Here is a 13,776-nt window from a genome sequence, read left to right on the forward strand (position 1 = left end):
AGCATTCAAAAAAAAACTTTGTCTAACCTTGTTCGCACCTCTGCACTGATCTGGATCAGGATCCTGCAGCTAGATCAGCTTTTCTTCAGCAACACTTTTCCTCCACCATTTGGCATAGGGGGGCATCCATTCTGACGTGACGTGGCGCAGCACCAGACCCCAGACGCCTGCTGCCTTCCCATAACCTCATCTCAACTTCTCTGGGATGCCCGGGGGCCCCTCTGCTGACTCTTACTGCCTTTCTGGGAGCTCTGCCCCACTTCTGTCACTTCTCACCAGGGCTTAGTCACTTCTTAAATAAAAAGGCATTTCAGAGAAGCCTAGCACAGGGCAAAAAGACTTTCTTGTACCTTTAAAAAACATAAACGGGAGTTAGACCCCCATTATACCGCATTATACCTGTTTATATTCCAATAAAAATTACACAGATTACTTTGATATTATCAAAAGACTCGTGATTATCAATAGTTTGAAGAACTGATACAAATATTTAACGTAAAGTGAAAATAAACACGTCTACAGAGCATAGGCAGTGCAACAGTTCCCCCTGGCGACTGCGACACAAAACTGAAACCCGCCCACCTTTCTGGTAAATGTTTTCAAAACTGTTTTGCCTTACCAAAAGCACGTAATATAACGTGTATTTCAAGTGCGTTAAAAAAGAACCACGCAGTTGCCGAGGGAAGAGAACAAAACTGGGTGAGGAGGCGACCCTTCATTTTCAAGATCCTACCAATACCAGCCATACACTGACCACGTTCATGGCTTAACAAGGCCAACGCTGCGACACGCTGCAGGCAGCTGGCGGGAGCAATGGCGAGGCCCGCGGGACCCCGCGTTGGGCACAGCGACCGCGGCAGGGACCGCCTCAGGGAGCGGCGGGAACGGGCCGCGGCTGCCCCCGGTCGGCTGTGCCCGGCACCTCGCCAGCTGGGCCCCTGAGGCGGGCGGGAGTCCGCGGAGTTCGGCCTGCGGGGCGGGACACCGCGGCGAGGCGCGTCCGCTGAGTGGCCTCTGGTAACGGCGGCCGTGCCGTTGCCATAGGGACCAGCCGGCGAGGCGGTTGCAGTCGTTGGCCGCGCGCTACTCGCGCGCTGCCCGCAGCCGGGCAGCGGCGGCGGGTGCGCGGAAGCGCCGAGTTGAGGAAGCAGCAGCACCGGGCGCTGAGCAGCACCATGCGCGTCGTGCGGGAGCTGGGGCCCACCGCCTTCCTGCTGCGGGAGGAGGGCCGAGACGGCCCGCCGCTGCGGGTGCGGAGGGACGCCGCGGGGCAGCTTGCCCGGCGGGGCCTTTCCTCTCTGGGCCGAGCTGGCGCGGCCAGGCCGCTCGTCCAGAGCCTGGCGGTGCCGCTTTGTCTTTCATGGGCGCTTCTCGCTGTCTGTGGCAGGTTCTGCTGGGAGCGCCACACTCGTGCACCGGCACCGCCTTGCTGGCGGGCACGGGCCTCTGCGCGCACCTCTGCTGGTGAGGCGGGGCGGGGCGCGGGGCGGCTCCCGGCGGTCAAAGCCGCCGCCGGCAGCCCCGGCTGCTACGTTTCCCGGTCGGCTTGAGGGCGGCGTGGAGCTGGTCAGGGCTGAAGACCTCAGCGCCCGCGCACACGGTCCAACTTTAATATGAGGCGCAGCAATTATTTCTGCAAAGGAGAACCGCGACTGATAGCGGGGCAAAGTATACTTACACCAGTTTCTTCTTCATAGCATACTGGAGTTACCCACGTGGAGCTGTTTGTTTGTTTTTAGTACCAGGGTGGAAAAGTAAGTATGTTTATATATCAGAGCAGATGTGTTCATGTCAAAGAAAAGATAAACCTGGTGTCAAAAACAGTGACATCCATTTCAGACGAGAAGAAACCCATGCAGCTTCCACCAAAGCCCCGGATGCACTCCAAATGGAGTCACAAACCAGTGCTGTAACATAAAGTGTCTTGCAGCAATCACTGAAACAGTTTCCTGCTGCCACAGTAGCTGTCTCATTCTCTTTGCTGTTAGGGATGTATTACTTGTCTTGGGATTTGATAGGCTGAGTCAAAACCCACTAAATCAACAGAAAATTACTATTTTTGGCTAGGCTACTTTTTTGGCAGTCTAGTAAGTGGAACCAGGTCACTGAAGAAATAAAACAAGCCCTAGAAGTGACAGGAATATAAGCTAGGGATGAGACTACACTCTTGATTTAAATTAATTTTAAAAATTCATTTAAAGTTATTAAACTGAATTTACTACAGTAAGATTACTCAGCTTCTCTCATCTAATCACACAATTAATACTTTCTCTGTAAGTCTGTACTGTGCAAAATGTAGTCGTTTACTGATTTTGACATTTGTGGCTTTCTGTCACCAAAACCACAAAGCTTTCTAATCCAGAGGGTATAATTTGTATAGACAGGTTAGCTTTCTGACATGAGTCGGGATTTTAGGCTATTATGAGGCAGATTCTCATCTGGTTTGTTAGATTTCCTTTCCTAGAACTTTAGGAACTCAAGTAACACAAACAGCATAAACATCACACAAAATAATTAGTCTAATTAGTCTAAAATCTTTTCCTAAGTAGTAACAAACCAACCTTAAAGAATGGACACCATTCAAGAAGTTACTTTTTAAAAAATATTTACATACAAACCCAAACATTTTGTACCTAGTCAGAACTTTGCTTGTATTTTTCTATCTGAACTAGATTTTAGAACATTTTACTTTCTGAAGTTTTGATTAGGCAAAATAACTTCAGTAGAAAGTCAGCTGGTTTTCATCTTAACTCATCACTAGAATTTGTAACTGGTTTTTGGCTATGGAATATAGTAATGTGTGGTATCAGAACTGTACCCAGACTGAGTTTCAGAGAACAAATTCATCTGCCAAAGCTGGCTGTTAGCAGAGGAATTTCCCACCTTGCATCATTTTCTCCTTGTGAAAATAAGGAAACTTCAAGGAAGACCTTTCAGTGTTTTACTGAAGTGTCAGCATTTGGTTATGAGATTAGCCTCCTGAATCTTGAATGAGAAGCAAAATACATTCAATTCACAAGCATCATGAATTATACTAAGGAAATTATATTTACTTCTTTATTATTCCATGTTTCAAAAGATAGTGCAAGGCTTAATTTGGGGTTTGGAAAGCATTTTTAGTTTTTTTGAACAGAGGTCACTAGACAGAAAAACACTATGCTGTTTATTTTTCCAAGAAATAATATTTCTAGAAAATTCTCCATAGTTGTTCCTTTCTAGTACTTAGAAGCAAAAATTTTTTTACTCTGACTTAAATATATCTATGAAGGTCATTTTGATCAATACATTTAGTGAACCAAATTTAACTTACTGACAAATTATTGAAAACTTCACAGTTCAGAAACATTTTTGATTCATTTTTGTCTTGGACATGATTTTAGATAAGAACTTGCATAAGCAATATTAACAGTTTCTGTACAAGTTATAAAAAACAATTTACAACATTTTGGGGGGCTGAAACATACTGCATATATTTGACAGACTACCTACTGCATTTCATAGATGGAGAACTATTACAAGTGAGGTAAGTGCAGAGTTCTGCCAAAATGCTTTTAATTTTTGTGTTTACTTTTGCTAGATGCTTTTAAGTTGGGTCTTGTGGAAAGAGAAATTGAGGATGTGCTTCAGCGATTGCATCAAGAACAAACACAAAATCCAGAGGAAACTCTCTTCTCACAAACATTACACTAGGAGAATGATAGATGCATTGATCAGAAAGAAATTGATTAAGAGGATTTTTGTCCCATTTGCCAGGAAGTGTTATTAAAGAAAATGCTTCCCATCACTGACTGCAGGTTAAGTATACAATTTCTTCATCTTGCTGCATTTCTAATTACAGAATAAATGTTACAAGATCTGCTAATATAGCTAGCTTCAATACACAGATAGCTGGTTCTTTTATACCATTAATTCACTATGTAGAATCAAAGCAGTGGAAAAAAAAATCAATCAATTCAGATTACCAAAACAAGCATAAATGGATATACTTATGGAAGTTAATTTTGCTGTCACTTTGTCTCTACATTTCCAGAAATATCAGCATTTCAAGTTTGAGAGGGTTCTCTTACAAACAATAAGAATGTCTCCAAATCCCAGCTGAAGACTTGAAGTAGACATTCTCTGCTCCTGTCATGGTTTAACCCTAGCTAGTAACTAAACACCACACAGCTGCTTGCTCACACACCCCCATCCAGTTGGATGAGGAAGAGAATTGGGAGAGCAGAAGTTATAAAACTCATGGGTTGAGATAAAAAACGTTTAATAATTGAAATAAAACAAAGTAGAACAGTAGTAGTAATAATAACAACAACAACAACAACAATAGAATATACAAAGCAGGCAATGCACAATGCAACTGCTCACTACCTGCCAACTGATGCCCAGCCAGTCCCCGAGCTGTGAATCCCCCTTCCTGGACCACGCCTCCTAGTTTACATGAGCATGACATCATATGGTATGGAATACACCATTGGTCAGTTGGGTTAGCTGTCCTGGCTATACTCCCTTCCAGCTTCTTCTGCACCTGGCAGAGCATGGGAAGCTGAAAAGTCCTTGACCAGTGTAAGCACCACTCAGCAACAACTAAAGCATCAACGTGCCATCAACGTTCCTCTCATACCAAACCCAAAACACAGCACCACACCAGCTACTAGAAAAAAAAATAATTCTATCCCAGCCAAAACCAGGACAGTATCCACCCCTTATTCTATACCATCTACATCATGCCTAGGTCTCACGTTTTCCAATACATTCCAGTTAACCATCAATACTTTTCCTGTCTTTTGATATATACACACAGATATCATTCCCTTAGTCCATGGGCCATCCCTCTGAAATGTCCATTGAGTTCATTTAGTCCATGACTTTGGGCTCTATCTGTCATAACAGTCTTGAAAGACAGGAGAGGTCGTGCGTGGTGTTGGATTGTTGCATGCTGAGGCCAGTTCTGGTTCCATTATCCTTGCACTCATCCAGTTCTATCATCGTTGCACTTTGCTCGGTTTCATCAGAGTTCATTTATTAATCTGGGTGATTCTTACTGCAATGCCATTGATATGACATATAGCAACCACAGAAGTGATGACATACAGTATTATATAGCAATTAACATCATAGAATTCAGTTCATTGGCTATTTTCACCCCACATTAAATCCCCTTGAGGTACACACCGGACTTCCCCATCCTTTCGCATTACCCACCAAGTGCACCAAGGTCCTTGAGCAAAAGCAATCCCAAGAATGGGTTTTCCCTTGCCAGAGGCAGGAGTAACCCAGACTGTCTTCCCCAGCATATTTCTTTTGTGCACTACAGGGACTTTATCCCCCTCTACAGTATGTAAGGGTTTTGATTGGGCAGGAACAGCTCAATTGAAAGATCCCCTGGTGTTGACTAACCAGGTGGCTTTTGCTAAATGTGTATCCCAATGCTTGAATGTCCCACCACCCATTGCTCTCTGTGTAGTCTTTAGCAGTCCATTGTATTGTTCAATTTTTCCGGAGGCTGGTGCATGGTAGGGGATGTGATAGACCCACTCAATGCCATGCTGTTTGGCCCAGGTGTCTATGAGGGTGTTTCAGAAACGAGTCCCGTTGTCTGACTCAATTCTTTCTGGGGTGCCATGTCGCCACAGGACTTGTTTTTCAAGGCCCAGGATGGTGTTCCGATTGGTGGCATGGGGCACAGGGTATGTTTCCAGCCATCTGATGGTTGCTTCCACGATGGTGAGCACATAGCGCTTGCCTTGGCGGGTTTGTGGGAGTGTGATATTATCAATCTGCCAGGCCTCCCCATATTTATATTTCAACCATCGTCCTCCATAGCAGAGAGGCTTTAACCGCTTGGCTTGCTTGATTGCAGCAAATGTTTCACATTCATGGATAACCTGTGCAATAGTGTCCATGGTCAAGTCCACCTCTCAATCACAAGCCCATCTATATGTTGCATCTCTTCCTTGTTGACCTGAAGTGTCAAGGGCCCACCAAGCTATAAATAATTCACCCTTATGTTGCCAGTCCAGATCCACCTGAGCCACTTCAATCTTAGCAGCCCGATCCACCTGCTGGTTGTTTTGATGTTCTTCAGTGGCCCGACTCTTGGGTACGTGAGCATCTACGTGACGTACTTTTACAACCAGGTTCTCTACCTGGGCAGCAATATCTTGCCACAATGCGGCAGCCCAGATGGGTTTACCTCTGCACTGCCAGCTGTTCTGCTTCCACTGCTGCAACCATCTCTACAGGGCATTTGCCACCATCCATGAGTCAGTATAAAGTACTGGCCATTTTTCTTGTTCAGCAATATCCAAGGCCAGCTGGATGGCTTTCACTTCTGCAAACTGACTCAACTCACCTTCTCCTTCAGCAGTTTCTGCAACTTGGCATATAGGACTTCATACAGCAGCCTTCCACCTCCAATGCTTTCCCACAAAGCAACAGGACCCATCAGTGAATAGGGCATACTGCTTCTCATTTTCTGGTAGTTTATTACACAGGGGGGCCTCTTCAGCATGTGTCACCTCCTCCTCTGCAATATTCCAAAATCTTTGCCTTCTGGCCAGTTCGTGATCACTTCCAAGATTCCTGGGCGACTGGGATTTCCTATTCGGGCCCGTTATGTGATCAGTGCAACCCACTTACTCCATGTAGCATCGGTTGCATGATGTGTAGAGGGGACGCTCCCTTTGAACATCCAGCCCAGCACTGGCAGTCGGGGTGCCAGGAGGAGCAACCAACTTCACTACCAACCACTTCTGAAGCAGCTCGAAAACCTTCATGTGCTCCCAATATCTCTTTCTCAGTTGGAGTGTAGCGGGCCTCGGATCCTCTGTATCCCCGACTCCAGAACCGCAGGGGTCGACCGGGAGTCTCCCTTGGTGCTTTCTGCCAGAGGCTCCAGGTAGGGCCTTCTCCCCCACTGCGGTGTAGAGCACATTCTTTACTTCTTGTCCTGCCCGGACTGGCCCAAGGGCTACTGCCTGAACTATCTCCTGTTTAATTTGTTCAAAGGCTTGTCGTTGCTCAGGACCCAATTTGAAATCGTTCTTTTTCCTGGTCACTTGGTAGAGAGGGCTTACGATCTGACTGTAATCTGGGATATGCATTCCCCAAAAGCCCACAACGTCCAAGAAAGCTTCTGTTTCCTTTCTGCTAGTTGGTGGAGACATGGCTGTTATTTTATTGATCACATCCGCTGGGATCTGACGATGCCCATCTTGCCATTTTATTCCTAAAAAGTGGATCTCCTGAGCAGGTCCCTTGACCTTACATTGTTTTATGGCAAAACCGGCCTTCAGAAGGATTTGGACTATTCTCTCCCCTTTCTCAAAAACTTCCTCTGCTGTGTTGCCCCACACGATGATGTCATCAATGTATTGCAGGTGTTCCGGAGCCTCACCCTGTTCCAGTGCGGTGTGGATCAGTCCATGGCAAATGGTAGGGCTGTGTTTCCACCCCTGGGGCAGTTGGTTCCAGGTGTACTGGACGCCCCTCCAAGTGAAAGCAAACTGTGGCCTGCACTCTGCTGCCAAAGGGATTGAGAAGAACGCATTAGCGATATCAATTGTGGTGTACCACTTGGCTGCCTTTGACTCCAGTTCGCATTGAAGTTCTAGCATGTCCGGCACGGCAGCACTCAGTGGCGGCATGACTTCATTCAGGCCACGATAGTCTACTGTTAATCTCCACTCTCCATTGGACTTTCGCACTGGCCATATGGGGCTGTTAAAGGGTGAGCGAGTCTTGCTGATCACTCCTTGGCTCTCCAGTCGATGAATCAGCTCATGGATGGGGATCAGGGAGTCTCGGTTGGTGCGGTATTGCCACCGGTGCACTGTTGTGGTAGCAATTGGTACCTGTTGTTCTTGGACCTTCAACAACCCCACAACAGAAGGATCCTCCGAGAGACCGGGCAAGGTAGACAGCTGTTTAATTTCCTCCGTCTCCAGGGCAGCTATACCAAAAGCCCACCGGTACCCTTTTGGGTCCTTCAAATACCCTCTCCTGAGGTAGTCTATGCCAAGGATGCACGGAGCCTCTGGGCCAGTCACAATGGGGTGCTTCTGCCACTCATTCCAGGTTAGGCTCACTTCAGCCTCCCACACAGTTAACTCTTGGGATCCCCCTGTCACTCCAGAAATACAAATGGGTTCTGCCCCTTTATAGCTTGATGGCGTCAGGGTACACTGTGCACCGGTGTCTACAAGAGCCTTATACTTCTGTGGATCTGATGTGCCAGGCCATTGAATCTGTCACAGAGTCCAGTAAACCCGGTTGTCCCTTTCTTCCACCTGGCCAGAGGCAGGGCCCCTCTAGTCCTGGTTATCGTATTCATTACTCAATTCTTGTAAATGCGAATCAGAAGTCCCTTTATTACCATCTTTTCTCTTGAGCAGAGGGACGCTTACTCCTAATGACTGAGATATTGGTCCATACAGGTGGGGAGTAGGACATATCCTCTTTGAGTTGCTGGAACTCCCAAGACAGTTTTTCAGACAGTTTCTCCACAGCAGAGACACAGGCCCGTAGGGAGGAAGAGAGACTTTCTTTGTACTGCAGGAGTTGGCCAGCTAATTCATCCACCGTTTGTCCCTCTCTGTCTTTCCAGGTCGTTACTGCCAATGAGTTTGCATGTGACGCTGGTGCGCTCCGTACAAACTTCCGCCACATAGGTCGGGTGCATTTGACTTCATCTGGATCTTTGAGTAACTGCTCATTGTTCAGGTCATCATAAATCACCTCCAGCACAGCTAATTCCCTGAGGTACTGGATACCTTTCTCCATGGTAGTCCACTTGCCTGGGTGGCATATAACATCTTCCTTGAAGGGATACCTTTCCTTCACATCTGACAGGAGTCACCTTCAGAGGCTGAGGGTCTGTGCCCCTTTTCCAATCACTTTGTCAATCTCCCTCCCCTAGAAAGGGATCCCAGCTGCTTGGCTTCCCTACCTTCTAATTCCAGGCTACTGGTGCAGTTATCCCAGCATCGGAGCAGCCAGGTGACAAATGTGCTGAAATCTTTTCGTGTATCTCACAGCTCACTCAGGGATAGAGATCGGGTTGTTACCAACTCATTTATGGGTTCTGCCTCTTCCTTATCCTGTTCTCGTGATGGCCCTCCTTCATCTTGATTCTTCACTAAATGAGCTGATTTTCTTGTGTATTTCTTCTTCTGTATAGGGGCAACTGATACTGGCACAGGTTGGTTCTCTAGTTGAGCTGCAGTGCCTGTCGCGGGGGTTGGAGTAGCCACAGTGCCTGTCGTGGGGGTTGGAGTAGCCACAGTGCCTGTTGTGGGGGCTGATCTCTGGACAGTATTCCTGAACAGTTGTTTAACCCTAAACAAGACCTGAACCACATTCAGGATATATAGCAATAGGAACATGCTTGTCTGAATATCTCAAGGATATTCAAAATTCTCAAGAACTGTTGTGGAGGGCTTCATGAAGAGGATAGAAGAAAAAGGAGTTTCTGAAGATATGAAAGGGAAGGTGAAAGAGTGGGGAAAAGTGTCTCCCCCATAAATTGGTTCTCTGAGGAAAAAAGGTAAAGAGTGTAATTATTAATAGTTTCCGAGAAGAGGCTCCCGAGGTACAGAGATGACAGCAATGCTAAGTACAAATACCAGATTGGACTCACAACCAATAATTTTATCATATCATAAAACAGTGTTACACAGTGCACCAAAATGGTAACCTTGACCCAGCTCCGAGCGGTGATAAACAGCACAACAGGGAACATATACTGCAAGTAAGGTATTACATAACACAACATTGAGAGCCAGCCCAACAACTTTGAGAGCTAATAAATCAACATTGTGACCAGCGACTATTAAACCAATATAATGAATGCTTATAACAAATTTGCCTTAACATGCTTTGGTCAGATCTTGTCGTTATCTCAACCCTTCGAGCCCCATGTTGGGCACCAGAAAGGACTGTTGTGGTTTAAACCGGCAGTCAGCCAAACACCACACAGCCGCTGGCTCACTCCCCACCCCCAGCGGGATGGCGGAGAGAATCAAGGAAAAAAAAAGTAAAATTTGTGGATTGAGATAAAGACAGTTTAATAGAACAGAAAAGGAAGGGAAAATAATAATGATAATGATGATAGAATATACAAAATGAGTGATGCACAATGCAGTTGCTCACTACCTGCCGACCAATGCCCAACCAGTCCCCAAGCAGCAATTGCCCCTTCCCAGACATCTCCTCCTAGTTTTTATGCTGAGCATGACATCATATGGTATGGAAAACACCATTGGCCAGTTGGGTTAGCTGTCCTGGCTATGCTCTCTCCCAGCTTCTTGTGCACCTGCCAGAGCATGGGAAGCTGAAAAGTCCTTGACCAGTGTAAGCACTACTTAGCAGCAACTTAGCATCAGTGTGTTATCAACATTCTTCTCATACTAAATGCAAAACACAGCACTCTGCCAGCTACTAGGAAGAAAATTAACTCTATCCCAGCCGAAACCAGGACAGGGTCCTTGAAATACCCTCTCCTGAGGTAGTCTATGCCAAGGATGCATGGAGCCTCAGGGCCAGTCACAATGGGGTGCTTTTGCCACTCATTCCCAGTTAGGCTCACTTTGGCCTCCAATACAGTTTGCAGTTGGGATCCCGCTGCAGTCCAGAAATACAAATGTGTTCTGCCCCTTTACAGCTTGATGGCATTAGGATGCACTGTGCATCCATGTCCACTAGAGCCTTATACTCCTGTGGGTCTGATATGCCAGGCTGTCCTGGTTAGCCCATTCACTAATTGAAGGTACTACTGAAGAGAAACTTCTGTCAAAAGACAACTTATCATTCTGAAGCATTTAGCTTTAGTTGCCGTTTCTCCGACTTTACCGGGTTTTATTTTATTTCTTTTAGGACTAGTTACACCCCAAAGAACTGGGTAAAAAACTTTACCCATCATCTTAATTAGTAAACATAGTAATTTACTTGCCTTGGGTATTCAGTGTAGACTTTGTCTGAAGAGCTTTCAACTTGGTAAGCATGTAAGACTTCTACCATGTAATCACACGGTAAGAGACAAAAAAAAAGTGTTCTAAACATTGAAGAGCCAAATCTTCACGTAGCCTGTTAGCTTGTAGCACATTGGACTTTCTGATGCTGACACTCTGCGGCACGTACTGTATTGGAACCCTTAAGACACCGCTGATAAGAGTGTTCGTGTCACTAGTCTGAAAGTTTGCATTCTTGCTTAACTGTATGCCTCAGTCTTAACATCTGCTTTAAGGTACAGGAAGTATAATGGTTAGATATGGCAGTAAAATAATTTTTTACAAACCAACAGCAAGAAGCAGCATAATGAAATGGTCTGATACATAATTCTCTGCTACTAATGAATCAGATTGTTCCTTTAGTCTGCATTCTTATTCTTGGAACTTAGACAAGGTAAATAACATTAGAAACAAAAGTTGCATCAGGGATATGTATGTTTTATAGGCATTAGCGACAATTCAAATATTGTTCACTGTTATCTATTGTTACTGATGTTTACTTCTTTACAGAGCAAATTCTGAATAATGTGGTACTTTTCTTTAGGAGCCTGGTTCACTATTCATATTCTTCCAATTCTGATGCATTCTGCAAGAACTCAGCAGCATCTCTCCGAGTAGATCACCTTGAACAAACTTATATTTTTAAAAAATTTAAACCAGATTATTTTGCAAAGATTTAGACCCTCTGGGATATTGAAATGCTGCCTGTTCACATTTGCTAGTTTATCAGCTGAAGCGAAAATAACCAAATTATTTCTATGCTGCTTAATCAGTGTCACTTAGCACCTTCCCAGGATTTGAGAAGCACATTTACATCCTCTGAGTAGTTTATAATTTCAAACACTTAGCAGTGGAGCTTTGATCTGTCTCAGTATACTTTCTGCAAAAAGGAGCCAAGTTTACTTGAAAGTTGGGGAGCCTTTTGCAAGCCTGCAGCAAGTTTCATAATTTGGAAATAAGTATTACTCAGCCAACCTGTGAAGTTCATCTTTCCTAGTTTGTACCAGCACCCTTAAGCAAGTTCACAGAAGATAGCCCTTTTCAGATTTGTTTAACTCAAGTTAGCTTACCTGACCAGCAGTATTTCTTCACTGACGACATGACGGTAGTGATATAAATTCAAACTCCTTGCTTACTTGTAGGATGTTGGTTACAATCTCAGTAGTTACTGCCCTTTACGTCCAGAATTGATACGGAACAGAATCAAAAGGGGAATTAAGCTGAAAGGGAAGGCTAGCCCTCATCACTGATTCCTTATAGTAGCAAATATATGTGTAATTAATTACACTTAAGTAACTTGATATTTGCAGCACTTTTAAAAATGGGATTTAAATATCCAGTTTACAGCAGTCAGTAAAATTTAACTAACTTTCTTTAGCTTGTCAGTGCCCAAAACTTAGAATCTATTCATTCTATACATAAGCAATATAGCCCCCTAGCGATCAGTGAAGTTCCTGTGGGTTTGCACTCATAACATCAGAGAAGAGGCTTCTTTGAATTACTGTTATATGCAAGAACAATTGATTAGTCCATATTTAGTTAAGAAATATTATGCAACAGCTGAGCTTTCTATCTTTTAAGTTTCATAGGGAATGTATTGACAGTTGGCTACTGCAGCAAAGAAACACATGTCCTATTGATGAATATGTTGTATACAATCCTCTGACTTGGAAGGCTACGCAAGCCAAACATGGAAACTACCCAACAGGTTCTCATGCAAATGTTAGTAAACTTGCAAAGCAAGTGGAACCAGAAATTTGTGTATCTGGAAATTGATTATTTCTCAAGCAAATATCATCTGAACACGCATCAGAAAGTTCTCAAAGTAGCTTCAAAAAACTTTTTAACAAAAATGTGCCAAAGTCCCAAAAGGATTTAATTTTAAGATTTTTTTAGCAACCTCCATTTAGGAGAATCTGATCAGTAAAGCAGTAGAAATCTAAATGATTTTTCCAGGCATAGTAAGGATTACTCTCTAAGCTCTTTTGAAACAGCATTTTCTGGGAAGTCCGGTACCATTAGAAAGAATGACATTCATAATGCTTTGAGAAGCCATTATCAGTTTGACTGTGGCGATATAAACAAAGTAGTTACTTTTAAAAAAAGATGGCTGTAATAATTCCACAATTCTAAGACATCCCAGGGAGCTGAACTTGGAGATCCATTTTTGCACAGCAAGCCATTTCACAAAAAAGGACAATAAGGATATGGGAAACGCCAGCCATCAATCGAGGCTCCTAACAAGACCAGCACCTAAACATAATCATCTGAACTTTAAAACAACAAAAATAGATTATCGGAAGAAATTTTGATATAATTATTTAAATTTACAGATCACAAGCTCGAGAAGTGGGCCCATGTGAACCTGATGAGGTTCAACAAGACCAAGTGCAAGGTCCTACACCTGGGTCGGGGCAAGCCCTGGTATCAATACAGGCTGGGAGATGAAGGGATTAAGAGCAGCCCTATGGAGAAGGACTTGGGGGTACTGGTCGATGGAAAGCTGGACATGAGCCGAGAATGTGCGCTCGCAGCCCAGAAGGCCAACTGTATCCTGGGCTGCATCAAAGGAAGCGTGGCCAGCAGGTCGAGGGAGGTGATCCTGCTCCTCTGCTCTGCTCTGGTGAGACCCCACCTGCAGTAGTGCGTCCAGCTCTGGAGCCCTCAGCACATGAAAGACATGGACCTGTTGGAGCAGGTCCAGAGGAGGGCCACAAAAATGATCAGAGGGATGGAGCACCTCTCTTATGAGGAAAAGGCTGAGAGAGCTGGG

At 44.7% G+C, this 13,776-nt stretch overlaps 1 protein-coding gene across 1 annotated transcript; it reads left to right on the forward strand.

Moving 5' to 3' along the window:
• Window positions 1-813: 813 nt before the first annotated feature.
• On the forward strand, window positions 814-13,315 carry ZSWIM2 (zinc finger SWIM-type containing 2). The gene is given in 10 exon segments (XM_075153900.1): window positions 814-904; window positions 1,045-1,250; window positions 1,388-1,464; window positions 2,795-2,862; window positions 3,578-3,794; window positions 10,870-10,897; window positions 10,899-11,024; window positions 12,585-12,881; window positions 12,883-13,101; window positions 13,103-13,315. Coding segments are annotated over 10 exon segments (1,542 nt in total).
• Window positions 13,316-13,776: the final 461 nt, after the last annotated feature.

The sequence above is a fragment of the Calonectris borealis genome, chromosome 6 (genome assembly GCF_964195595.1).
Source record: "Calonectris borealis chromosome 6, bCalBor7.hap1.2, whole genome shotgun sequence".
NCBI classification, from domain to species: domain Eukaryota; kingdom Metazoa; phylum Chordata; class Aves; order Procellariiformes; family Procellariidae; genus Calonectris; species Calonectris borealis.